At 45.7% G+C, this 24,869-nt stretch overlaps 1 protein-coding gene across 2 annotated transcripts in view; it reads left to right on the top strand.

The window, feature by feature from the left end:
• C1QTNF3 (C1q and TNF related 3) overlaps nt 1–24,869 on the top strand; it is a 762,159-nt gene that overhangs the window by 1,673 nt on the left and 735,617 nt on the right. For both annotated transcript variants that reach the window (XM_078677282.1, XM_078677283.1), the window contains exon 2: nt 1,436–1,562. In XM_078677282.1, the coding sequence (XP_078533408.1) occupies nt 1,436–1,562 (127 nt within the window). The remainder of the gene's footprint in view (nt 1–1,435; nt 1,563–24,869) is intronic.

The raw sequence follows: 24,869 nt of genomic DNA, 5'->3' as shown, positions 1-24,869 counted from the left end.
TGTACCATTTTATGTATTTCTCTTTAACAACTGTCTAATTTTCTATGAGTAAACATTAGACCTCTGTCCGGCTGGACATGTCCACTTAATATATCAACAATTGAGTCCATATTCATTACCTGGTTTCCTATTTCGTACTTCTCTAGGGACCACAGTTGTCTAAAATAATATACCGTGTGACTTTAGAGCCATAGGTGCTAAGAGTCGTATTGCCCGCAAGCATTTGGGCATTAACTACTATTAATTGGCCGTCCACTCATAAACACTTGTTAAGGCAATAATACTTAAGTATGATAAAAGGTGCGCTGCCTTGTCTTTTGTATACAAATCTACATAGTTCTCTTGAGTTACATTTTACGTGAAAAGGATTTAGGGTTTAATTGTGAAGAATGCTGTGTCTATACTGTGAAAGGCTGTTAATTGAACACTATTTAACCTGGCCAGCTTTACTTAGCTTTAGCATCTAAGAGGGATAATATTTAGAAATTGAATACATCTGTATAGAATGGATATATAAGTACAGTTCGGTGGAGGAAATGTTTTCTAATCTGTATTTCCAACATTACTTAATATTGCAATAAAACAGGCGTTTTCCATTTCGACCTTGGTGGTGAACTGGTTGGTTTATGACACTAGCAGACATTTAGTAATATATTTTGCTTAAGGCATTTTTCTCACAGAGTAAGGCGTTTGAGTTCATGTTTTACCATAATGTTTGTCCCATTTGCTTCAGATATTTTTTCCCTGTACTTTGCCTGCAGAAGTGCGTCTACCAAGTGATATTTATTGTTTGAATTACTAGAGACTAAAGTTGTAATAATATAAATAGTTGCTTCAGAGTATGAGAGATTTAAGGTGTATATTTTATTATTGCCTATGAGTAAGGTGTCTGGGAATAGTCCATTAAAGCTTTCACCTTTTACTGTGACTATAATGATGTAAAAATGGAAATTCATTTTAACTTTCTTGTGGCGTCCTTTATGTCAGTTTCCTAGCCTGCGGATGGACAAAATGCACATTTTTCTCAGGCCGTTCTTGACAGCTTAGATTTGTGAGGCCAGATGAGGCAGCTGTGCCTTGGTTTATAATATACTCCCTGTGACTAACAGCATTAGGCAAGGAAGTTTAAATAAAATTGTAAGCTTTAGCTTTCTATGCTCTAATAATCTGGAGAAATGAACCAAATTGGAATTGAAAAACATCAGAGCCTGGAATGCCCAGGCTGCAACTGCCAGGCAACTGAGACAACTTAGAGTTGAAAAAAGGTCACACTTTGTTAAGATGCAAAAGAGTGAACTAAAATATGCTTTTACGAGATAGAGAAAATGTGTAGCCTCTTTTGCTATTTGTAAAGTGATTGCTATTCGTGTCTTTTGAACGTGCCACAGATCAGGCGGCCTCCAATGGAAGAATTATGATTCTCTGTCCCCTTCAGGTGCCGCATCATGGGCCTCCGCCCCCACAGCCAGATTGCAGTAACTGTTGCCGTGGTGAATTTGGATATCGGGGCCAGTTTGGACCCCCTGGACCAATAGGACCCCCTGGACCATTTGGCATGCCGGGTAAGAAGAGTCACTACATATGAGTAAACTTGCAAAATAGATTTCATTTGGAAATAATGACATGAAAACGTGACACAAAGCAACGTCGTGCAGTGTAGCTCAGCAAGTTAAGTGCTTACTGCTGAGATATGTTTGCAATCTCCAATTGCATGTGGGATTGGCAACAGTTTTTCTCTGCCTTTTATCTGTCTGAGGTAAAAAAAATGTTGAACAATAATTTGGCATAATAATGATAACTACTGTTAAAAGTTCTTGAAAACTGAAAACCTCTGTAGCAACAATATACGCAGGTACGTTTCTATTGCTCCCTTACAAGTAACTCCTATGAATATGCCATTCAGTGGGCAGAGGAGTCGGGTGGAAGTCTTACTCAGGCAACAACCACAATCCTTGCCAGGGTGAACCAGAAAAGTCACTAAATTAACCTGTGTTTAACCCTCTGGTAGCTTGGCACAAAAGCAGTCAGGCTTAACTTAGAGTCAATGTGTAAAAGTATTTATGTGACACACAAGCAGTAATAAAGTGAAAACACAACACAAGAAAAATTCCAGACCAAATAGTGCCAAGAAGCAGAAAGCGTAAATCACAGTTATCTGGTCTCGCAGGACTGGGGGAAGTCAAAAGTTCAGGACAACCGTGATGAAGTGTGGATTGGACACAGAGACCAGATTAGTGCTGCTGAAGAGTTATTTTCTATTATCCGAGGTTAATAGTTCCGTTCGTATTAGAGGAGGCTACGAGGTGGAGTCTGTCAATGTGAAGAGCATGTCCAGGGTCGCAGATGGCCATTGTTGTAGTGCGAAGTGCCATGTCGTCTCTGGAACCTGGTGTTTGTTGATCGTCATGGATGGTCTCTTTCAGCGTGAAGTGCAGGCCTTGTGTTGGCGTTCGTAGCGGACTATTGCTGTCGGCATGAAGAGCTGGTCTCACCGGTGCTTCGTGTTTGCGGTTGTCATAGCTGGCAGAGATTTGGCACAAACAGGCTCATTCACAATTGCAAAGAGCCTAAACGTCAGGATTTTCACCTTTTTCTTTAGGAGGAGCTCTTATTGATGCTATCCAGGACTTGAGCGACACCTCTTGCAGATAAGGACTCACTCTAGCAGAGGCCAGAAGCAGGTCCAGTTGCTGCTGGGCAGTTGCAAGGCAGCCCCTGTAAGCTCTTTGTGCCCCTGACGCCCACAGAGGAAGTCAGTCAGCTGACCCTTGGAGTCACTCTGTATAGCCTGGGATCAAGGCAAGAAGTTCAGACTTCCGTCTTTAGACAGCAAGGCAGTCCTTCAAGCAGCAGGACGGTCCTTCTGGCAGCAGGGCAGCCCTTAGTCTGTATCTTCCATAGACCCAGGAGTCTTCTGATGAGGTGTTCTGAAGATCGTCTTTCTATATCTGGTGTCAGCCTTTTCGTGGGGGAATCACCTGACCTACCCCTAAAACTAGCTCTGGTCAGTTATTCCACTTCCCCTGGGCTAGGCTCCAAACTGCCTACAGTGGCAAAAGGCAGGGAAGGCATGGTGTCAGGTTCATTTGTGTGTGGTTTGGGAAAAGCTCCTTGGAAGTGTAATAGGGGAAGGGGTTGGCCTAACGGCTAAGGCGCTCGACCTCGGACCTGGGGATCTGGGTTCGAGTCTCGATAACGACGCCAAAAACCTCCTGTGATTCTGGGCAAATCACTTAATCTCCCCGTGCCTAAAATGAAAGTGTGCCCTCATGTAACGTAACTGGTGCTATGTAAAGCGCTCTGATACCTGATTCGGTTAGGGTCTAGTTCGCGCTATATAAAACTCTGCAAAAAAAAAAAAAATACCTGCTGGGTGTAGCTTCACCGTAGCCATCCTGTCAGGAAGGCCGATCTTGTGCGAATCTAAGTTCCTTTTTTCCCAATGTCTGGAAGCAAAACACAAACAGCATAACTATTCACAGTCATGTGAGCTGGGCACTGGCAGAATGGCACAGTTGGCTGAGACAAGAAAATGCCACCTTTCTAAAAGGGGCACTTTCAGAATTGTAACTTAAATTCTGACTTCACCCTTAAAGAGAATTTTAAATTAGAATTAATTTGAGTGTAAGCAACGTATCTCTTTCTACTCCCAATCTAAGCAGCACTTATTAAATGTAATAAGGTAAACCAGTGTACCAGGACATGTAAAACTTAAGTACACATGTCTTTTTTTTAATATAATGCTCCCTGCCCTTTGTGCCTTTAGAGCCTACCTTAGGGGTGACTTATAAGTATTAAAAAGGAAGGTTTAGCCTTGGCAAAAGGTTTATTTTGCTAGGTCGAAATTACAGTTTAACATTGCACGAACAGGTTGCCTTGGCAAGCCTGAGACACATTTTACAGTGTTCTTTTATTGTGTGGCACAACGAGTGCTGTTGCCCACTGGTAGAATTTAATTTACAGGCCCTGGGTAGAGGTAGTACCATTTATGAGAGCCGTACAAGTAAATTGAATCAGTAAATTAGTTGTAGTTTAATTTTACCCTGTTTAAAAGCAAAAGCACAAGCACTTTAGCATTGGTTAGCAGGAGTAAAGTGCACAGAGTCCTATTGCCAACAAAAACGAGTTCAGCAAAAATCAACGTGTGAAGACAAAAGGTTTGGGGGAATACCACGCCAAGAATATCAGGTATAACAAAGACCAATACCCGCCAGCCTTATATTAGCTTAAGTCATGCTGAGGAGGGCAAATCAGAGTTTTTTAGCCTTTAACTCTGGAAATCTTTCAGTCCAAATCCTATAAAACTCCCAAATCAGCGTTCATGTCAAATATTACAAGCTTATACTTTTTACTGAGGCATTAACTTATGTCCAATAGAACTACTGGAACTACCTCCCACTGCCAAGTAGGCCAAGTTTAGGATTTTTGGAGTTCCAGAAAGAAGGGGAATGTGTGAGGCCCCTCTAATTTACATGCAAAGTAACACCAGAGAAAGTGGCATCACAGGACATGTCAGCAATTGACTATTAATCCTCTAGCATTGTTAAAGCGACTTTACAAGAAGTAACTTTCCTGATGCAGACATCAGTAAAACAATGAAAACATAATTAATAACCCTAATAAAATATACATCTATATTTCTAAGCTCTATTATGTGGAAATACATTATATTAGTCACACTAGGTGGAAAAACGTTATGCAGGTATCTCCGAAAATGTATACCTTTACTCCAGTGTTAAAAAAGTTTTCAAGAATAGTGCATTATTATATATGTATGTGGCTTATATATAAAGCAAACCTAACTGAAAGACAGTGGATCACTGTAGAGGATCAAAGGCACAATCAACATGTGTTAGTAGGGGTAGCTGGCTTGTGGACTGTTACTAAATCATGACGTAGTGTTGTTCTTTAAATAGGTGAGTATTCAGCCATTTCTTAAATTGGTGCTGTGTTGGGGGTATCCAGATGGATACAGGGACACTGTCCAGATAGATTCACTTTGCTTGAATGTCAGAAGACCCTTTTCTTTTTTTTGTTGCACTTCTGTGTCTCCCCTTCTGAAAGATTCTGGCAACACGTGTGCCGAGAGCCACCGTAGACGGTGAGCATTTCATCAAAGTAAGCAGGGCTGGCGATTATGATAGATTTGTAGATGGCACAGCTGCTTTTAATGTGGCTGGCAAGAGAAGTCAGTGGAGTTCCATCATGTTGGGATGATGTGGTCACAATTCTTCAGGTTCTAGTGAGATGTGCTGCTGACTGTGGGAGGTCCTTAAGGGGGGGCCAGTGGAAAATAAAATTACAAGATGGTTTTCCACATTGCTAGTCCAAGATAAGATGTGTGGCACAGAAGATTTATGAGCAAGAAAGATATGAAAGCAAAGAAAAAAGTTTAAAATAGCCTAACTTCTATTAAAAGCATCACTGAAGGCACTGTAGATTTAAACAATGTGATCTAGAGGTATTAACATGAGATCTGATAAATTTACGTTTTTATTTGGATGATTATAAAGCACAGGTCAGACCTAGGAAAACGGCAGCAGAGTGCTGTACACAAAGCTTTATTATTTAGGGATTCCTCTGACAGTGATTAGCACTCTGGATGTTTTTAGCTCAAATTTACATTGTTAAATGTGGAACTATCAAAATGCAATGATATGTAGGGTTCAATGGCATGAGCCTAGAGCTCTGGTTACTCAACCCCTATTACGACCCTCTGGAGCAAATAAAAGTTCTAAATCTAATCACTAGTATACACTTAGGTAGTTCCATAGTACATTTTCTTTAGTAAATTAGCATAATGTAGATTCTATAAACAGTTTTGGCACATATATTTTGTTTTCACCTACATACAGTGATATTTTACATGTCTGCATCCCACATGGAAAACAAATGTTCAAATGCAATTAAACAATGCTGCTAGCCTAATAAACTGGCCCCTTTTTTTGAACACACAAAAAACAAAAAAGGGAGGTAGAGTAAATACAGGAGGATTCTTACTCCACAGACTAATTTACATAAACAAAAGGAATCCTACTGGGGTAAGGGTGAAGTGTCCACCACAGTGGTGTGGGAGCACTTAGTGTTTTGTAAAATACCCCTCACACACCAAAAGGCCCCTTGGTGTCATGCTTCATCATCGGGGTGTTCGCTCCCCTCTATCCGGATGCGGCGTGCTGCGACCTACGACTACGTGGGAGCACTTAATAGTTGGCTATGTGTGGTGCATGTGTGTGGGTATTATTATGTGAGTGGTGGGATGTGGTGAAAAGGTTAAAAAGTACCTGGCTCGTGAGTGTAATGGAATTTTTTTTATTTCTAACTCCGGCTGGTACTATTAAAAGAAGTGCAGTGCGAGGTCAGGTCTGTTGTGTTAATGGACAGGACCTCTGGTGTGCGTCGACATGTTTCGAAGCTTACGCTCCTTCTTCAGGACGGGGGCACAACTTCCCCACCTTACTCACGTTTCATTAACCTTTCCAAAGTGTATTAAAGTTGGAAAAAGTGAAAAAAGTGTTAAAATATGTGTAGTACTTAAGGCTATGGTGTTACTACAGCGGTCTGTTACAAGTCCAATGCAATTTGCATGACCTGAGAAAGAAAAATACAATTAAAAATCATGGTTACCCATGTAGCGGGTAGTTCAAACAGGTGCAGTCACCTGGAACCAAACCATGTGCTTAAATAAGCCCTGTGAAAAGAAAAACACTGACCAACACACAACATAGAAACATATATAACCAGGAAAAAAGAAGAACTTGTTGGGTCATACTTATAAGACTTGCTTGCTTGCTTCATGAGCATAAGAGACGTCTGGGGGGTGTATGCTAATATGCAATCTGTAGTGAGAAGTAATGCAGGTATGAATATTCATTCTTACTCACTTAGGTGGTTTTAGAAATGCTTATTATTATCCTTTTGTACTCACGAACTCGGGATGAGTTATCCTCCGTCTTACCCCACACGCTGCTCCGCTGAAGTGAGGAGAGCACAGGGCGATCGGTATTTATACCCTATCTGCGGTTAATTAGTTGCCTTATTAGTTTGAAAAACGGAAATGCTGGCATGACCAAACAAGGTCTTTCCGCCGTTTCGTAGGTAAGGCCGGTTGTACAATTGAGTGATTGAAGGCCCTTGTATGGGACATCCGGTGATGCCGGCTCTACCGTGTACACCTGCGGTCTGTACTGCCTTCGCGCATGATCGATGTGTCCATAATCCCATCGCGCATGCGCGAGGCGTACCGGCAATCACCCGCGCATGCGCAGTGGGGCACGCGGGATAATGTCCAAAGTCCCATAGCGCATGCGCAAGGCGTAGCGGCAAACACCCGCGCATGCGCAGTGGGCCATGTATTATTATTATTATTATGCAATTTGTATTGCGCAAACTAAACCCGAAGGTGTCAAGGCGCCTATCAAAACAGATCAGAAAGTTTGCAGAGCACCACTACAGGTATGCACGTGTAAAAAGGTGGGTCTTTAAAGCAGATCTAAAGGCTTGTAAAGTGGGGCGGGACCTTACTTCCAAAGGGAGAGCATTCCACCATTTAAGGGCCAGGTTAGAAAAGGCCTTGCCTCCCCACCTTGTTTTCCTAACACGAGGCACAGAAAGAAGAAGTTTGTGAGAGGAACGAAGATTCCTGCCGGGGTTGTACTGAGACAGGATCGATCCAATGCCTGTAGTGCTGGTTTTCGCTAAGGCTTTGTACACCATACACATGGATTTAAAAAGGATACGATCCCCAACGGGGAGCCAGTGGAGCTGCTTACGGGCTTCAGTAGCAGAGGCCCGTTTAAGTAGGTCGAGAACAAATCTCGCTGCCGCATTCTGGACCACCTGCAAGCGCTGTAGCTGACTCTTATTCAGTCCTGCATACAGCGCATTGCAATAGTCCAGACGGGAGCCCAGAAGTGCGACGGCAAGTTGCTTTCTTGCCTGGAGGGACAGATAATGTCTGATTTTCCTCAGGATGTGGATAATCCCCCAACAGGTCGATACAGTTCTGCTGACCTGTTGGCACATACCAAGGGTGGGATCGATCATAACCCCCAGATTTTTAGCTAAGGAGGTAGGGTCGGTAGGGGAGGTAGGGTAGTTTTTTAATACCCCAGGGTCAAGAGAGGGCTTCTTGAGCAGAGGTTTTACTACAGCATTCTTCCACTGCTGGGGAAAAATGCCCTCCTTCATCACCCTGTTCATGATGTCGACCAGTGGGGGAAGGAGAGATTCTCTGCACTGCTTAAGGATCTTTAGCGGACAGACATCTAGCGGAGAGCCAGACTTAGTTTTGTTGAGCAGGATCTCAAGATCCTGACACGAAAGAGGAGGAAAGGATTCCAGATCCTGAAGTCGAGATGATTCAACATCATCAGGCTCAAAAAGAGCGGGCACCGAGGGCACGGCGGTAGAGGGTCTTTGAGCCTCCAGGGCAGTGTAAATGTCCGCGATTTTGGACTGAAAAAAGGCCGCTATCTTGTTGCACAATTCTTGTGAAGCAACCACAGGGTCTGGGATCTGAAGGGAGGTAAGGGAGTCAGCGATCCTAAAAAGCTCTCTAGGAGACGAGAGTGAGGAAGTGAGGGCCGTAAAATATTCTTGCTTGGTCTTAATCACTTCCAATTTGTAATTTTTAAGCAGGACCTTATGAGCTTCTCTATCCTTAGGAGCCCAGCTAGAGTGCCATAAGCGTTCCTGCCTCCTTACTTCCTGTCTACGAAGCCTTAGTTGTTCTGAGAACCAGGGAGCTGAGGGTCTTTTCCTGGCTGAATAGCAAGACCTAGCTGGAGCCAGCTCATCCAGGACCTCCGAGATGGTATTTTCGTATTTAAGGATCGCTGCAGAAGCGTCCGTCTTCTGAGTAGGAGACAGGCTAGATGTCCAGGGATGGAAAGAGTCTTCCCTGATGTTTTTGAAGTTCCTTCGCACTTCCCTGGAACTCGTGACCCTACTGACAGAGTCCCGCGTCAGATTAGTCATATCGAAGGGAACGGCCAGATGGTCCGACCAAGACAGATGGAAAGGATTAGTGACTGTCAGCCTTTGGTCATTCGAAAAAATTCCATCGAGCGTGTGCCCCGCTCGGTGGGTGGGACCATTCACCAGTTGGGTGAGTCCACAGGCTGACATTACTTCCAATAAGGAAATAGTGTCGTGAGCCTCCAATAGCTCTAGGTGAAAATGAAAGTCACCTAGGATAGTGAGATTTTGTCGGCCGAAATAGGGTTCCAAAACCTGCATTAGTTTCAGCCCAAAACCTGCTCTAGGGCCGGGGGGGCGATAGACCAAGATCCCATTGAACGCAGGGTTGGAAGAATCAGATAAAGAGAAATATAAAACTTGGAGCACATCCTTAGGGTCAGAGAGAGGAGTAGTGTGGCAGTGAAACCTGTCCTGATACAGAATAGCCAGGCCACCGCCAACACGGCCTATTCTGTCCTGTCGAATTAGGCAGTAACACTCAGGGACTGCTTCGACAAGATCAGGGCCTGAGGAGCCTTTAGCCCAGGTCTCAGTGATAAAAACCCAGGATGGTTTCCTATCTAAAACAAGCTCCTTAAAGACAATGTTGTTCTTAATGAGCGAGCGAGCGTTAAGGAGAAGGCAATTTTCGCTCGACCCTTTAAGTGCCGGAGAAGGGCAAGACTCCGGGAGAGCGGGAGGGAAAGAAAGTTTAGGATCCTCCACATCTATCTGAGAACAAGCACAACCAAGAAGTGTAGGAAAGTCTTCAGGTCTGTACCGATGAAAGCATGGGGCAGATGTTGGCTTAAGCCGTAGTACATCCTGTAAAGAGTATTTCGGTACATAGGCGCCTACCTTATTCTGACCAGAGGTCCAGCCGTCCAGCCCGTCCTCAGCGCGGACGGGCGCAGACGGGCTGGACTCTGGCGTGACTCCGGCGTGGCTGCGGCGATCATGCTGCGCGCACACGCTGCGCGTCATCGTGCTCGGTTTAAGTAGAGCTCTAGCCAGTCCTCCTGACTGCTAGAGCGTGGGAGTGTCCTGCGTTTCCTGCACCCACCCAGGATGGCGCTCAGAGAGTTGTGAGCGCGAGGGACCGGGCCGCCAAAGTAGCGGTGAGGGAACCAATTTAATGTGCAAGTGTGCGCACGGGGAATTTAAAACCAGGGTAAAACGCTCCAAAATGAAATAAAAATAAAAGACAAAAAACGGGAGTTTAAAATCTCAAGTAGTCAGCACACGAGCATAACAGAGTAAGTGCTCGCCAAACAGGAAGAGCCTTCCTCCTACCTACTTTTAAGCACTTCCCGGCATCAGTCTCTAGCCAGTCCTCCTCACATGTGGGGTGTGAAATAGCCCGGGGCATTGATTTTAGCGCTTGGCAGTCTCACGTTTATGTACCATAATTCAATAATCCTCAGATTCCATATAAACAAAACCATTGGTTGGAAATGATTATTTGAATAGCTCGTATAGTCATAATAAACGGTATAGTATGTTAAGAGGTGTAACTAGTATACAGAAAATATGGGGCATAGCTACCTTTCAACTGCGAGAAGATGGATGGTACATATAGCATAGTTTAATGGGATAGTTGCCCCCAAGGTACTTCGTCGTTCAAACCTGCGATGTGGGTGCCTAGACGGAACACCCACCTTTGCTCTTTCTGAAAAAGACCTACATCAGATGGCAATTGTTCAATCACTGTCCACCTTAGGTCGTTCACGCAGTGTTGAGCATTGAGGTAATGTGTCGCCATTTTTGTTGTACTTTTTTTGCAACGTACATTGCTTTTATGCTAATTCATGCGGGTCTTTACGGCCCTGGTAGTCATGCCGACATACTCTAGACTCCAGGGAACTGGTGATAAGGTAAACCACGTTCTTGGTATTGCAGTTTGTCATTCTGCGTTGTTCCCATGTGGTGCCATTCCTGAAAGTTAATGTGGTACTTTTTTCTGTAAGATGGCAGCTACTGCAGTTACCGCATGGGAAATGGCCTTGGACTCCTATGGTAGTCTGTCTGGGTTCGTGGGCAGGTTTTGGTCGTGTATGCACTAGAATATCTTTAAGATTTCGTCCTCTACGGTGTGCAAACATAGGTTTCTGAATTTGGAGATCGACACAATTGAGGATGCCCCAGTGTTTGTTAATGATCTTAGAAACTTCGTTTGACATCGCGTTGTAAGTCGTGACGCAAATGGGTTGTGTGACTTCTGTAGGGGCCTTCTGCTTGTCCTCCAACAACGCTTCTCTGTGGTTATTTCTAGCTCGCTTTATCAATGACTTTTACTGGGTACTGCCGTAGTTTCAGTTTCTCTTTTAGATCACAGGCCTGTGTTCTAAATTCCGAAACTTCAGTGCAATTACGCCTTAGGCGTAAAAACTGGCCATAGGGTAGGTTTTCTCTAAGGTGTCTGGGGTGAAAACTATCAAACCTCAGGAGACAGTTCCTTGCTGTCGGTTTGAAGTGAGTCGTTGTCTTTAACACCCCTCCTTCCGCATAGATGTTCAGGTCCAGGAAAACCAGTGTATGGTTGGAGACTGAACTCGTGAATTTCAGAAAAGCATTCTGATTGTTTAGCCAAAGCAAAAAGTCATTGACAGACTGTTGATCACCTTCCCAAATGACCAATATGTCGTCTATATACCTCTTCCACGACTTAATGTTTTGTCTGTAAGGGTTTTGGGTATGTAGAATCTTAGTTGTTTCCAAATGGTGTACATACAACCCTGCCAAACTAGGAGCAAAAGTACTGCCCATGCTGGTCCCATGGCTTTGCTGGTAAATTGTAGATTTATATTGAAAAAAGTTCTTCTGTAGTGCCAGGGATATACATTCCAGGACCAGGTTTCTAGGTGTTTGGTACTTCCAAGATGATCTGAAGAGGACCTCCTCTATGATGTGGAGCGTCTCATTATGTGGCAAACTTGTGTAGAGACTTTCAACGTCCAGGCTCAAAAGGAGTTGGGTACTGGGATCAAAAGTAAGGTTTTGCAGGAGTTGTAAGACAGATTTGGTATCCTTTAAATAGGTGTCTGTTGCCTGCACCAGGGGACGTAGAAAAGCATCAGCAAATTTTGACAGAGGCTCTAGTATTGAGCCTATGCCTGGTACTATAGGTCTCCCTGGTGGGTTTGTGATGTTCTTATGGATTTTGGGGATGCAGTAGAAGTAGGGAATGCGCGGCGCAGTTTGTGCCAGGAATTCACCTTCCTTCTTACTCAGCCAATCATGTGCTAAACCTCCTTCGATCATGCCTCCTATTTTTACCCGTAGGGTCTCGGTGGGGTCCTGATGCAGAATGGTGTAGTTGCGCCTGTCTGCTAGCAGTCTCATGCATTCATTATCATATGCCTCTGCGGTTTGTAGGACGATTGCCTCACCTTTAGCTGCTGGTTTAACTAGCACGTCTTTATCCTCAGCCAATGCTTTAATGGCTTGTTGTTCCAATTTACTTGTATTGTAAAAGGAATTGGTGTTAGATGTATCTAAGTTGTTAACTTCAGTCATGATAGCTTTTTCAAACGTTAGTAGTTCGATAGGGAGCATTGAGTCTGGTGGAGTGAAAGTGGACTTTGGTCGGAGGCCCGTGTCTGTTGGTGTGATGGATGGTTTATCTACAAAGAAAGCCTGTAGTTTCAGTTTCCTGACGAAGTCTTGAATCTCTATGTTTAGTCTGAAGATATCGGGGTTTTGTTTTGTTTGTTACTACACATATTTTTAACACTTTTTTCACTTTTTCCAACTTTAATACACTTTGGAAAGATTAATGAAACGTGAGTAAGGTGGGGAAGTTGTGCCCCCGTCCTGAAGAAGGAGCGTAAGCTCCGAAACATGTCGACGCACACCAGAGGTCCTGTCCATTAACACGACAGACCTGACCTCGCACTGCACTTCTTTTAATAGTACCAGCCGGAGTTAGAAATAAAAAAAATTCCATTACACTCAAGAGCCAGGTACTTTTTAACCTTTTCACCACGTCCCACCACTCACATAATAATACCCACACACATGCACCACACATAGCCAACTATTAAGTGCTCCCACGTAGTCGTAGGTCGCAGCACGCCGCATCCCGATAGAGGGTTGCGAAGACCCCGATGGTGAAGCATGACACCAAGGGGCCTTTTGGTGTGTGAGGGGTATTTTACAAAACACTAAGTGCTCCCACACCACTGTGGTGGACACTTCGCCCTTACCCCAGTAGGATTCCTTTTGTTTATGTAAATTCCCTTTTTTTGAACGTCACATCGAAAGAATATGGCTGCTAGACCCACGGGAGGAAAGCAAGCCCTCTAGGGTTGCCCTATTGCAAAGACTATCAGTGACTGAAATTAAATCAAGCATTTCACCCTTCACCTTTTTGCACTTCTCAGATGATCTCCCTTATTGCAATACCAATGTTTAGATGAGTGCCTTTTGCTCATTGGGCCAAAAGATGCAGTATGCATAGGGGCGGCTCCTCCGCTATGGCGAAAGAGCGCTGCCCCACTGCTGCTACCCATCAGAGGCAACAGTGAAAAAGAAAATGATAATTACATAATTTTATTAACATTTTCTTTTTCACCATTGCCTATGCTGGGTATCTGAGTCGAGGGACGGGCCATGCCATCCTCCTGAGCTTCATGAGGACGAATTGTGGGCACTACTAAGTGCGCTTGATGGTTTGGCCGGCTGTTTTAGGCCAGCCAAATCTACATGCAAACTTAGCATTTCCCCACCCGTCTGTGTTGTACACAGGGCCGGACTGACCATAGTTGGCATCGGGCAATCCCCCGGTACGCCGCACAGGTGGGGGCCAGTTTAGGGCCGCCGGGGGCCATTTTTGTTACTGGGCCATTTTCGGCCCAGTAACAAAATCGGCCCTGGCAAAGAGCTCGGCGGCACCTCCAACCCCCGAGTGGGGAGGTGGGTCGGCAGAGCACTTTGCCGGGGCCGGTTGTGGTTCCCAGTCCAGCCCTGGTTGTACAGCCGTTTGGAGAAAAGCCAGAGGCTCCCAGGCACTGTATAAAGCGGCAAAGCAGGCCACTCAGACAAATCCCAGCACTGTTCTCATGCTCGGAATAGCGGTGGGATTGGCATTTAGGAGCGTGGGCAATGTGCGCCAGTCGAAGATCTGGAGAGGAGGAAGACAGAGCAGACGCAGTCAGGTAAAGCGTAATTTAATTCTTTTTAAAATATTTTTTTATGTATTTATGTCCCCCCTTTGCCCCCCTACCTAGTTGCACCCAGAGCTGCCACCACTGAAACTGCACCTCATTGAGAAGGCCTAAGAAGGCTGAAACTAGCCTGGGTTTGCTTGCGTTTCCATTGAGAGAGGACATGACACGGCTAGAATGTTCCAACCTGTGCAAGACTGATTTGCAAAAAGTTGGTCCCAGACATTATGTTATGTTACGAGGTTTGTAAAGCGCATGGCTGCCCTAGCAACAGGGCGTCCCAGCGCTAATCCGAAGACCAACAGAGAACAGAAAAGCTGCAGGGGAGGAAAGAGATTAATTTGGAAAGAGAAGTGCCTTTGTAGCTTTCCATTAGCAACACAATTAATAAAAAACATGGATTAAGATTCTCCAAACAATGTAATCATCTTGATAACTTCATCTTTAACTAGAGCAATATAAAATGGGACAACATCGAGGCAGAAAAAATCCTACACCGGATATTCTTCCTACGACAACTCACAGCATTCAAACTGAGACCACGTTAAACTCTTCCACCCCAATTGATGGAGCTGATCCTGATGCTGCTGTTACAGGCTGTCGTCAAACTAGCTTATGACCAGCTAAATTCATGAAACTTATTTTAAATTTTGGAAAATTGCCATTGTTAAATCCCTTTGAAAACAACTACCTGTGACCTTAAGATTTGGAAAGTATCGTCCACTATCCCTTCCATTATTCTTTGGAAAACGTTTAGGAAGTTTGTAGAGGAGAAGGCATTTCATTCAACGCCGTGTTAAGCTGTTTTGGTAAACTTTCGAAAGAAGCCAAGTATCTTACAAAACAGAGAAACATTTTTCCAAATGCAGTACTCGCAGTTGTAAGAAGTCCACCACTGCTGCACCCATGCTCCGTCTGCTCTGCATTGTATTCATTGAGTGCTTGCATTAGGGCCCTGCAAAGGTATAACTAGAGATTGGTTTCCACCCCTCGGGCATCCCACCATGTTTTTGGGCTTTCTTTGTAAACTTTTGTTGCATCATCGTAGGCAGGTTTGCCCCTAAAGTCAGAGAGAGAAGATTTGAGCAGCAAGTCACTTTGCGACAGTAAACTATCTCCTGTGCCTTCCAGCCGCTCCTACAGTGTTTCGTTTCCTCCTTATGGTAAACAGTAAAAACGATTGAGACACGAATTGCTTTTATTACTTTGTACATATTTTAATTGGAGCGTTTTTACAGTACTGTCTTCTCTGAGGCGAGATTACTTCGCCGAGGCTCGAACTTCCCTCCACAGCGCCGCCGTATCCAGGCGCAGGGAAGCTTTGCACTTTACTTGGCCGCCATCTTCCATTGGGAAGGCTGGCCGAGAGCTCTGCGCCCCTCCCGCCCTCCCAGGGTATTTAACAAGCGTATTTAGCAATCTTCAGTAATTGCAGTTGTTTTCCCTCTGAGGCGGAAGCCGGAGGTCTGTTTGTGCTCCCTTGCACCTCTGTTACAATTCAAATTGGTAAAAACGATTGAGACACGAATTGCTTTTATTACTTTGTACATATTTTAATTGGAGCGTTTTTACAGTACTGTCTTCTCTGAGGCGAGATTACTTCGCCGAGGCTCGAACTTCCCTCCACAGCGCCGCCGTATCCAGGCGCAGGGAAGCTTTGCACTTTACTTGGCCGCCATCTTCCATTGGGAAGGCTGGCCGAGAGCTCTGCGCCCCTCCCGCCGTCCCAGGGTATTTAACAAGCGTCTTTAGCAATCTTCAGTAATTGCAGTTGTTTTCCCTCTGAGGCGGAAGCCGGAGGTCTGTTTGTGCTCCCTTGCACCTCTGTTACAATTCAAATTGGTAAAAATGATTGAGACACGAATTGCTTTTATTACTTTGTACATATTTTAATTGGAGCGTTTTTACAGTACTGTCTTCTCTGAGGCGAGATTACTTCGCCGAGGCTCGAACTTCCCTCCACAGCGCCGCCGTATCCAGGCGCAGGGAAGCTTTGCACTTTACTTGGCCGCCATCTTCCATTGGGAAGGCTGGCCGAGAGCTCTGCGCCCCTCCCACCCTCCTCCCGTCCCGCCCAAAGTATGAATAAAAACAACACCATCGCCCGTCCGCGCAGCGGGCGGGTGCAGCGGGCGCGCCGGCGGTGCGCCGAAGGCGCGCCAAAGGCAAGCCCGTCTGCGCCCGTCCGCGCCGGGACCGGGCCTAGGGCCATAACCCCTGCCCCTCTTCTCTCCTATACCCGTAACGCACTTCTGGAGATTTGTCCATCCCACGTCCCGTTGTGCACTAAACTCGATGTTTCCCTCATGCAGCCGGCACCACATATACAATGTTCACACTGTAATATTCCGTTAATGTTTATCAACCCAGCCATGGATGCTAAATCTTTCACTACTGAGGCTGACACGTATGTCTCCATGGCACTTATTAACGCGCGCTCCCTGGGTAAACACTGCCAAGAAATAGCTGACCTCATTAGTGACTTTAATCTAGATATGCTCTATATTACAGAGACATGGTCCGATGAGGCATCTGCCCCTGACTACGTCACGGCAGTCCCCCCAGGTTATAATGCCTACCGACAGGACAGGCTCATAGGAAAAGGAGGAGGGATAGCCATAATAGCGAGAGAACATTTCAAAGTCCGCTGCTCGCCAATTCCTACCAACTCATGCGAAGCCATGCTTTTTGATATAAAACTGTCCCCCACCTATAACTTTAAGGGAACACTGATTTATAGACCCCCGGGGACAAGATCTGCGTTCCTCGCAAATCTCAGCAATATCACTGAGTCTATAGCATCAGAAGACTCTACCACGATGATGGGAGATTTCAATTTCTACCTAGAGCTTCTCAGTGATAGGGATACCACAACCCTCGTATCTGACCTAGACATAATGGGCCTCAGACAACTGGTTACAACTCCTACCCATCAGGCAGGCCATACGCTGGACGGAATCTTTACGAATGTGGAAGGACTGTGTATCACCTCAGTTCTCCCTATGACCTGGACAGACCACTCAGTCATCTTTAGCAGACTTACCATCAAAGGTCCACAGAGAACAAAAGCGGCCCCTGCGAAAAAGGGCACGTTCAAAGCATGGAAGGACATTAATCCCAACGACCTAACGTTGCTTCTCAATACTACAACTCCGGAATTATCCACTGACCCCACTACCGCAACCAACCAATTCCAAACATGGTTGGGTGAAGCTACGACTCAGCTGGCACCCACCAAATCAATATCAAAAAATAGAAATACGCCTAAAGCTCAGTGGTATACGGCAGAACTAAAAATTCAAAAACAATTAACCAGGAACAGGGAAAGACACTGGCGAAGAACTTATGATAGTGAAAACAAGGAAATATATAAGAAAGCTCTGGCTACTTATAAAACTATGATAATTGCAGCAAAAAAAGATTTTTTCACACGCCACATAGAAACTGCTAAAAATTCTAGCAAACAGCTATATCACATTGCCAAAACCCTTGCTGGCAATGCCCCGGATCTTAACCCACCCCCAGCGCAAACACTATGTGATGCCTTATCGGAGTTCTTTTTTGCAAAAGTTAACGACATCTATCAAGCCTTCAACTTAGACCAGGCTAGTAGTAGTGTTACTACCCCCATGACCACTCCCAAAACCACCATGACCTGCTTTAGCCCCCTTACCACTGACCAAATTAAGGGCATAGTAACAACGATCAAAGCTGGATCAGCCCTGGATCCATGCCCAACTTCCGTACTCGCCACGGTACCAGATACAGTAATCCCAATTATTACCACGGTCTGTAATACAATTCTGGCATCTGGATCTTACCCTGATTCACTAAAAAACACTTTGATCAAGCCTCTGCTTAAGAAGCCTGGTTTAGATAAAGGAGAATTAAAAAACTACCGCCCTATAGCAAGTCTCCCTTTTCTAGCCAAGGTTATAGAAAAGGCTATGAACCAGCAGCTATCAGCCTACATAGAAAACAACAATCTGCTAGATGATACGCAGTTCGGTTTCCGCAAACATCATGGAACAGAAACCGCTCTCATTAAAGCAGCTGATGACATAAGAGTCATCCGTGATCAAGGAGGAACTGCTTTGCTAGTTCTCCTGGACTTGTCAGCTGCTTTCGACACGGTTGACCATAAGATTTTGGTCGACCGTGTCGAGAGGATGGGCATTACGCTCACGGCTAGGGACTTACTTGCTTCCTTCCTGGCCAACAGAACTCAGGCGGTCACAGTGGGCCCCTTCCAGTCGGCTGATCTGTTGTTACCGTGTGGGGTACCCCAAGGCTCATCCCTAAGTCCGACACTATTTAATATATATGTGTCGGACTTTGCTAGTATCATCAAAGCACATGGGATGGGCCTAACCTCATACGCTGACGACACTCAGTTGGTGCTGGCTATAAAGGGCAATGGACAGAGGGTGGCAGAGAGATTCCAAAGTGGGATGATTGCTATCGGAGAGTGGATGGCAAAGAATTGCCTAAAGCTTAACTCCGATAAAACGGAGGTGGTCATCTTTGGTAATCTCTCCCCAGCTTGGTCGGCAACCTGGTGGCCATCGGCCTTGGGCACACCCCCCAGCCCCACGGTCAAAGTCAGAAACCTAGGGGTTACTTTCGATGACCAGCTTAACTTTATGGCCCATGCAAACAAGGTGGCAGCTAACGCCCACTTCAAGCTCAGAATGGTAAGAAAAATCACACCTTATCTACCAGACTCAGCAGCAAAAACCTTAGTCACCTCTCTAGTGCTTACTTCGCTAGACTACTGCAACGGTCTGCTGCTCAATGCTCAGAGCAGAGTTACCAAAAAACTACAGACCGTGCAGAATGCTGCCGCTCGCGTTCTGTCAAAAAAACCTAAGTTTGCACCTATTTCGGACACGCTTAAAAGCTACCACTGGCTGTCCATTCACAACAGGGTAAAATTTAAATCTCTGTGCACAGTATACAAATCCCTACAGGATCAAGGACCTCGATTCCTCAAAAATCAACTGATTCCCTACAACCCATCCAGAACTCTCAGATCCACATCTCTTAACCAACTAGTGGTTCAACGAAGCCGAACAGTTTCTTGGGGCGATCGCCGCTTCTCAATCGCGGCCCCTAGACTTTGGAACACTCTACCCAATCATATAAAAGCAAGTCCCACACTTCTCCAGTTCAGAAAAAAACTGAAAACATGGTTATTCAATCAGTGATCCACATTTCCGTACTTCCTGATCAAGGTGAGACATCAATGCACTTTTAGCGCCGAGACGCCCAAGGGTAATTGTACGCGCTCTACAAATGGCATTAATAAATAAAATAAATAAATAAATATTAAGGAATCATAGTGCATCCCACTCCCATATGGAGCTGTAGGAAAAAATACCTGCAAATGGGGATGTTGCAGTAATACCCCTTCCTGTATAGGCATGGGATTTTTCTGAATAGAACTAATGGCTATTCAATAAAGTGGAGTAAGGTGGATCCTATAGGGGTTCTTCAAAGCCTGGTAGCAGATCATCTTTCTGACTTTATGATCTGTCTTGGGGAAAACATAAATCCACAGGAGGTTACCGCAGCATTCCAAAAAATCACCCTCCAGATCAGCAGTAAATTAACAGGGACTACACGGGGAGGGGATAACCTTAAGGTCAAGGGATGGTTTAACTCCGATTGCAGCAAGGCACACTCTCACTTAAAGAAAACTTTGAAGATTGTGCCCAGAAATCCCCCAGATATTAAGTCTGCAAGAGCAACCTATAAATTTGCCCTGCGGAAACGAAAAAGTGAACTGAAAGAGGCCGCTTGGGGAGCCTTGCTTAAGGCGTGCTCTTTAAGGGATACAACTGCTTTCTGGCGGGCAGTAAATGCCCCAATTTTTGTAGAAAGGAAATGTGACGTCATGGAGATTGCCATCGAGGAGACTGTATGGGTTAAATATTTCACTGAGCTTTACAAGAAAGATGATTTGGTCAATCTGGGTAGCACTAGTACTGATCAGCCTGCAACCTTAGAGTCTGTCTCCCAAGCTTCTTTCCCTCTGGATATAGTCTTTTCTTTATCAGAGGTGGAATTGGCCGTCTCAGAAAGTTCCAATTGTAAAGCCCCAGGTCCAGACGGTATTCCTATTGATATTTATAAGGCCAACATCGCTCTTTGGGCACCGCTCCTGACAAATGTGTTAAACTGTTATAATAAAAGTGGATTCCCTTCCACTTGGCAGGATGCAATTGTAGTGCCAATATTTAAAAAGGGCGATCGAAACGATCCAAAATGTTATCGCCCCATTTCCTTGCTTGACTCCCTAATGAAAATAGCAGGTCGAGTCATTTTAAATAGTCTACAGATATGGGCCAAGGATGAAGGTGTTTTATCTACATTTCAATATGGGTTCAAGTCTGGTCTGGGTACTATCGAACAAGGACTTAATTTGGCAATGCTGATAGGAAAATATAAGACGGCCAAAAAGGGAAACTTAGGGGCCGATTATGATGGCGGTTTTCCCGCATCCCCCGGGCTGGCGTAAGCCACCGCCGGCCCGGAGGATGCGGGAAAACCGCTGCGGACTGAAAAAAACCCCCCGCCAGATTAGGATGGCTGGGGGATCGTTTTTCAGTCCGCAGCTTTTCCGCCGCGGTCGCCTTCCGACCGCGGCCGAAAAGCTATAACATGGCTGGCGGTGTCTATCAGACACCGCCAGCCATATTATGATGGAGTAGAATGTATGCTTTTCCACAGCGCTTTTCTGCCGTGGAAAAGCATACGGACCTTCACTTCGGAAGCCCGTTGCGGGCCCACTGGGTGAAGGGGGTGAGAGGTGCACATGGGGGGTACCTATGGTACCCCCCAGCATTTGCGTGAACAAAGCATCAGGCTCCGCGCGGTGCCTGCCGCTTTGTGCACGCAAATGCGGTGCATGCATTTTTAACAATGCGGCGGGTGCAGCTTGAAGCTGCACCCGCCGCAATGTTAAAAATACAGGATGTGACCGCCAGGGTGGCGGTCACATCCTAATTTGCACGGAGGGACCGCTGCTGCCCCTGAATTTACGTCTATCAGGGCTAATGTTTCTATAACATCTCCTGTTGTTGCTCCAACGCTCCCCACTAGTGCATCTGGGTAATTAGGACTGGTCAAAATATTCCCGTCAATATCTGCAGTGAAGTTGGTCGCTAGATCAACAGAAGTGTCTGGCTCTGTTGCTATTGGGCCAGTGGTAAAGACTACGAATTTGTCTTTATCCATTTGGGCAATTGGAACATTTAGACAGGCGTGAGTGGACCCACTAGGTCTTCTGTTGGGCTTAGTAGTACATACTCTTTTTCTTTTTGACATACTAATAGTTGGTGACCGTCAGTCAACCATATCCAGGCAACTGAACCTGTTAGTAATCGGAAAACCACCTCAATTATCTCCATAGACTAAGTCCCTGATGGGCTGCCCCCCCCACACCCACTGATCTCCCCCCCACTCACGCTGCCCTACTCTATACCAATTCCCACCATAGTTTCCCTCTTGGGTAGGGCGGCTCCTCGAGGGGTAGAAAGAAGAGAGTCTTTTAGTTTGAATTCCCTCAAGCCTATTTTGCGTATTCCATGAACATATATGGTCGGCCACATGAGGATCCTCGAAATTGATCAGGACACAATCGCCCTGAACTGTTTTCCTCTCGTGTCCCACCCATGACACCCTACGCACCATCAGGATCTTACTTGAGCGGTGGGGAGGTAAGGGTCGGTTTGAATTGAGCCATTGTTGGACCTTATTTGTTAGAGACCAGTTAGCTTCCTCTACGGCATCAGCCAATTCCGGAACCCCGGTCATAACCACCACATAGGGGTTTGCCTCAGGGGGCAGATTCACAACTCGTCTCCTATCTAATGCACCCTTGTTTCTAATCTCTTTGGGCTGCAAGGTATGCGCCCTAGGTGGGGTAAACCCCTCTAGCAAGGGGGTGGCACAAACTTTGGATTTATCTACAACTATCTTCGCTGGGGCAGGTGTAATCTTTGGTTTAGTGCTAATCACTGGGGCTGGCAAGTTTTTAGCTACTGGGCCTACAGGTTTAGTGATACTTGGTTTATTGCCCCCTACTTTTGGTGCCGCCTGGGGTTTTGTATTTTTAGACAGAGCACACAAGTCGGCTATCTGTTTTTCGATGTGAGATAGTCTAGTCTCAATCGGGGAGAAGTAAGATTTAAAGAGCTCCCCTATTTTTAATAGGAGTATACTATCAGCCTTGTCAGCCTTAACACTTCTCTCAGCCAGACTGATTTGAGCCTCTGCATTTACAGAACTAATAACTTCCTTTGGGGCAACAGTACTTAATTGGTCGTGTTTTGCCTGTAAGATTTGGTTGCCCCTAGGTTTTTTAACTTAGGGATTTTAGGGATGGCCCCTCCCTCCTTCGCCTCGACTGGCTGGGGCTTATGTCGTTTTGAGTGATATTAACAACTAAGTTCGGGGGGTTTTCTAGTTCCAAACTAATTTGGGAATCGGATAATAAGTGAGACGCTGACAAATCCACCGTGTTGGGCAGGCTGTATCGTTCAGCGTGAGTGTCTATTTGACCCACATCCCTAGACTGTTTGGGGGTTTTAGCTGAGGCAAAATGGCCCAAGGACGATTTTTTTGCCAAAACTAGATCTTGGGACACTCTGCGCTCCATTAGGGTGATCCCTTGATCTATAAATGTGTTTGCCCTTATTATGAAATTATCAAGTGTGCCCGTTAAAGAGGCCCCCCTGCAGCCGTTTTACTTCTACTCCCACGAGTACTCATAATGTGAACAAACAGAAAGTCCACTATCACTAATGCAGAGTGTAGATTTCAATAAAGTTAACAATGCACATACGTGAAATTTACTCAAGCAGGGGTGTTAGATGGGGGGCCCAGCCCAGCCTCACACGGTCTCTAAACGGGCTTAAAACGGGCCCGCCCTTGGCCCGGGCTTCGCCCGGCGCTGCCTGCGCGCGTCCCGCGGGTTTGGAGTCACCAGGTGCGGCCGACGGATCGCCGCAGAGACTGCTGGGACTCGCAGTCCCGCTCCGACAACCACCTCACAGCAATCAATCAGCTCCAGGGTCGTATACGGTTTCCAGGTGTCCAGGTAGGCAGGGTGTGATGGAAAGTTCCCCAGGCGTGCACAGAGACTGCTCAGACCTTCAAAGTCCGCGACTACGAGCGGCGCCCGTGAGTCCTGATAAGGACCTGGTAGGCGGGGGCGGGAAGATTCATCAGGTGCGGCCGAAGGAGCACCGCAGAGACTGCTGTGACTCGCAGTCCCGCTCCGACAACCACCTCGCAGCAATCAATCAGCCCCAGGGTCGAATACGGTTTCCAGGTGTCCAGGTAGGCAGGGTGTGATGGAAAGTTCCCCAGGCGTGCACAGAGACTGCTCAGACCTTCAAAGTCCGTGACTACGAGCGGCACCTCAGTCATTTATGGGTGGACCCCATGTAGTATTTCCTAGAGGCGTAAATCTCCATGCTTGCTGTCAGTTTGTCATCTCTTCTCTCTGTTACAGCCATGTTAGCACCTCACCCATCTCCATTCTTTAATACAGCCTGCTCATAAAGAATGTGATTCTCATGTCACAGACTAACTACATAAACATACTATTCAGTCATTATGCTACAAAGAATACATGGGCAATCAAGTAGCCAAGTGGCTCACAATACAATATTCATATACCGAAGGGTTGATATTGTACGTTAACCATATGCCACAGTAGCTACGAGAGCTTTAGAAACAGTTCTTGAGTCCAATATCTTTAAAATGGGGAGCACACGTCCACGATCCCCGCATATTCATCATGCCAGTTGTGTTGATGATTGTAGTCCTTGCCCCTGGGAAGGGCTGCAATAAAAAGTAATCATTTTTCTAGTGTGAATATTGGATTGAAGATCTGCTCTCTCGCAGCAGACCTCCATCTCTACATTTTTGGTAGGAAGTATGTAATATCCACAGGAACGAATTACTTAAAATGATGCCGTGAAGCAGAAAACGTTTATTTATTCCGGAGCTGCCGGGGTAACAGCCACCCAGCAGGGAACCAAAAGGCAACCGCCTATCACAGAACGGTACAGTGCGAACAGTAACCACATTCCACATTCCAACAGCAATCTCGGTCCCTGCTCACGCTCACGTGAGGACCAGAGATTGCTGTTGGGATGCTACAGATTCACAAACAGAATTTTGCCTAATTTTTGCAAATCCTACCAAATGGTCTTTTTAGGTCTCGGCCTGATCCAGCGCTTGCACTGTCTGGCCGAGAAATCTAGTAGATACTCTGAGAAATGCTCCTTTGCCAGCAATCAGTGTACTACCACGCGCACGAGTGTGAAGTGCACGCGATCACTTTCGCTGCCCCGCGGCCAATGCTTGTTTGCATATACTCCACTTGCTTGCGTTTCGTTTCGTTTACTGGCAGCGGTTTTTGCATATCGCCCTAAATATCTATAGCAACCAGCTCTCGATTTGTTACTTCCTCCCTTCATGTAGCCTCCGTTTTTATGTTCTTACCGAGTTATGAATTGTAACTGATTGCATGTGTAAATGTGCTTTGCGTTCGCCACGAACACGATTTGCACTAAAATGTATACCATACGTTCCTTTTGTGTGTATAATGTCTACTCATCTGTCACCGCGGAAGCAAGATGTGAACCTTGCTTGTTTGCATATACTTCAACTTGCTTGTTATTTTCACAATGACCTGTCTGGCCTTTAAATCTGCCTTTCTTCCTTACT

The sequence above is a fragment of the Lissotriton helveticus genome, chromosome 2_1, assembly GCF_964261635.1.
Source record: "Lissotriton helveticus chromosome 2_1, aLisHel1.1, whole genome shotgun sequence".
NCBI lineage: Eukaryota > Metazoa > Chordata > Amphibia > Caudata > Salamandridae > Lissotriton > Lissotriton helveticus.
This window is presented reverse-complemented; position numbering and strand designations above follow the sequence as displayed.